A 535-nucleotide genomic window follows, 5' to 3' on the forward strand; every position below is an offset into this window, starting at 1 on the left:
TCACCGATGCTGCCGGGCTGAGCGCAGCCGAAGGTGCGGCGGGAGATTCCGCATCCACGCTACGCACGATGGGAAGCAGCGTTTGCGCGAAGCGGGAGTAGAAAATGCAAGCGACGAGAACCATGTTCAGCTCACGGCGCCGCCAACCGTTTGACATCCTGTTCTCTGTGTCGATAAGAGCGAGAACCGCTCGGACGAGTGACGAGTGAGTGAACCGAGTCGAGTCGAGCCGAGCCGAGTCGATAGTACCGCTTTGGACCCGCGGACCGGACGAGAATCGACGAAACCTCTGTGTTTGAACCTTTTCACCGATGGAGCTGGAGAACATCGTGGCCAACACCGTGCTGCTGAAAGCCCGCGAAGGTAAGTCGGCGGCACCGACCGCAAACACTACGGTAGGCCCCGCGGGGGTTGGCGCACGGTACGCAGAGGAAGGTGATAATAACCGCGCTGAGGCGCAGGTAGAAAACTTACTGATGCAACAGAGGGGAGGGAGGGACGGCGGTCACTCGAACCCCTGACTCCCCCCCCCCCC

At 61.1% G+C, this 535-nt stretch overlaps 1 protein-coding gene across 1 annotated transcript in view; it reads left to right on the plus strand.

Moving 5' to 3' along the window:
- Positions 1–6: 6 nt before the first annotated feature.
- Positions 7–535, plus strand: part of LOC103398033 (G protein-coupled receptor kinase 5-like) — a 20,552-nt gene continuing 20,023 nt past the window's right edge. The window contains exon 1 of the mRNA XM_017043268.2: positions 7–363. Coding sequence (XP_016898757.1) covers positions 312–363 — 52 coding nt within the window. The 5' untranslated portion in view covers positions 7–311. The remainder of the gene's footprint in view (positions 364–535) is intronic.

Source organism: Cynoglossus semilaevis, chromosome Z, assembly GCF_000523025.1.
Source record: "Cynoglossus semilaevis isolate Cse_v1.0 chromosome Z, Cse_v1.0, whole genome shotgun sequence".
Classification (NCBI taxonomy): domain Eukaryota; kingdom Metazoa; phylum Chordata; class Actinopteri; order Pleuronectiformes; family Cynoglossidae; genus Cynoglossus; species Cynoglossus semilaevis.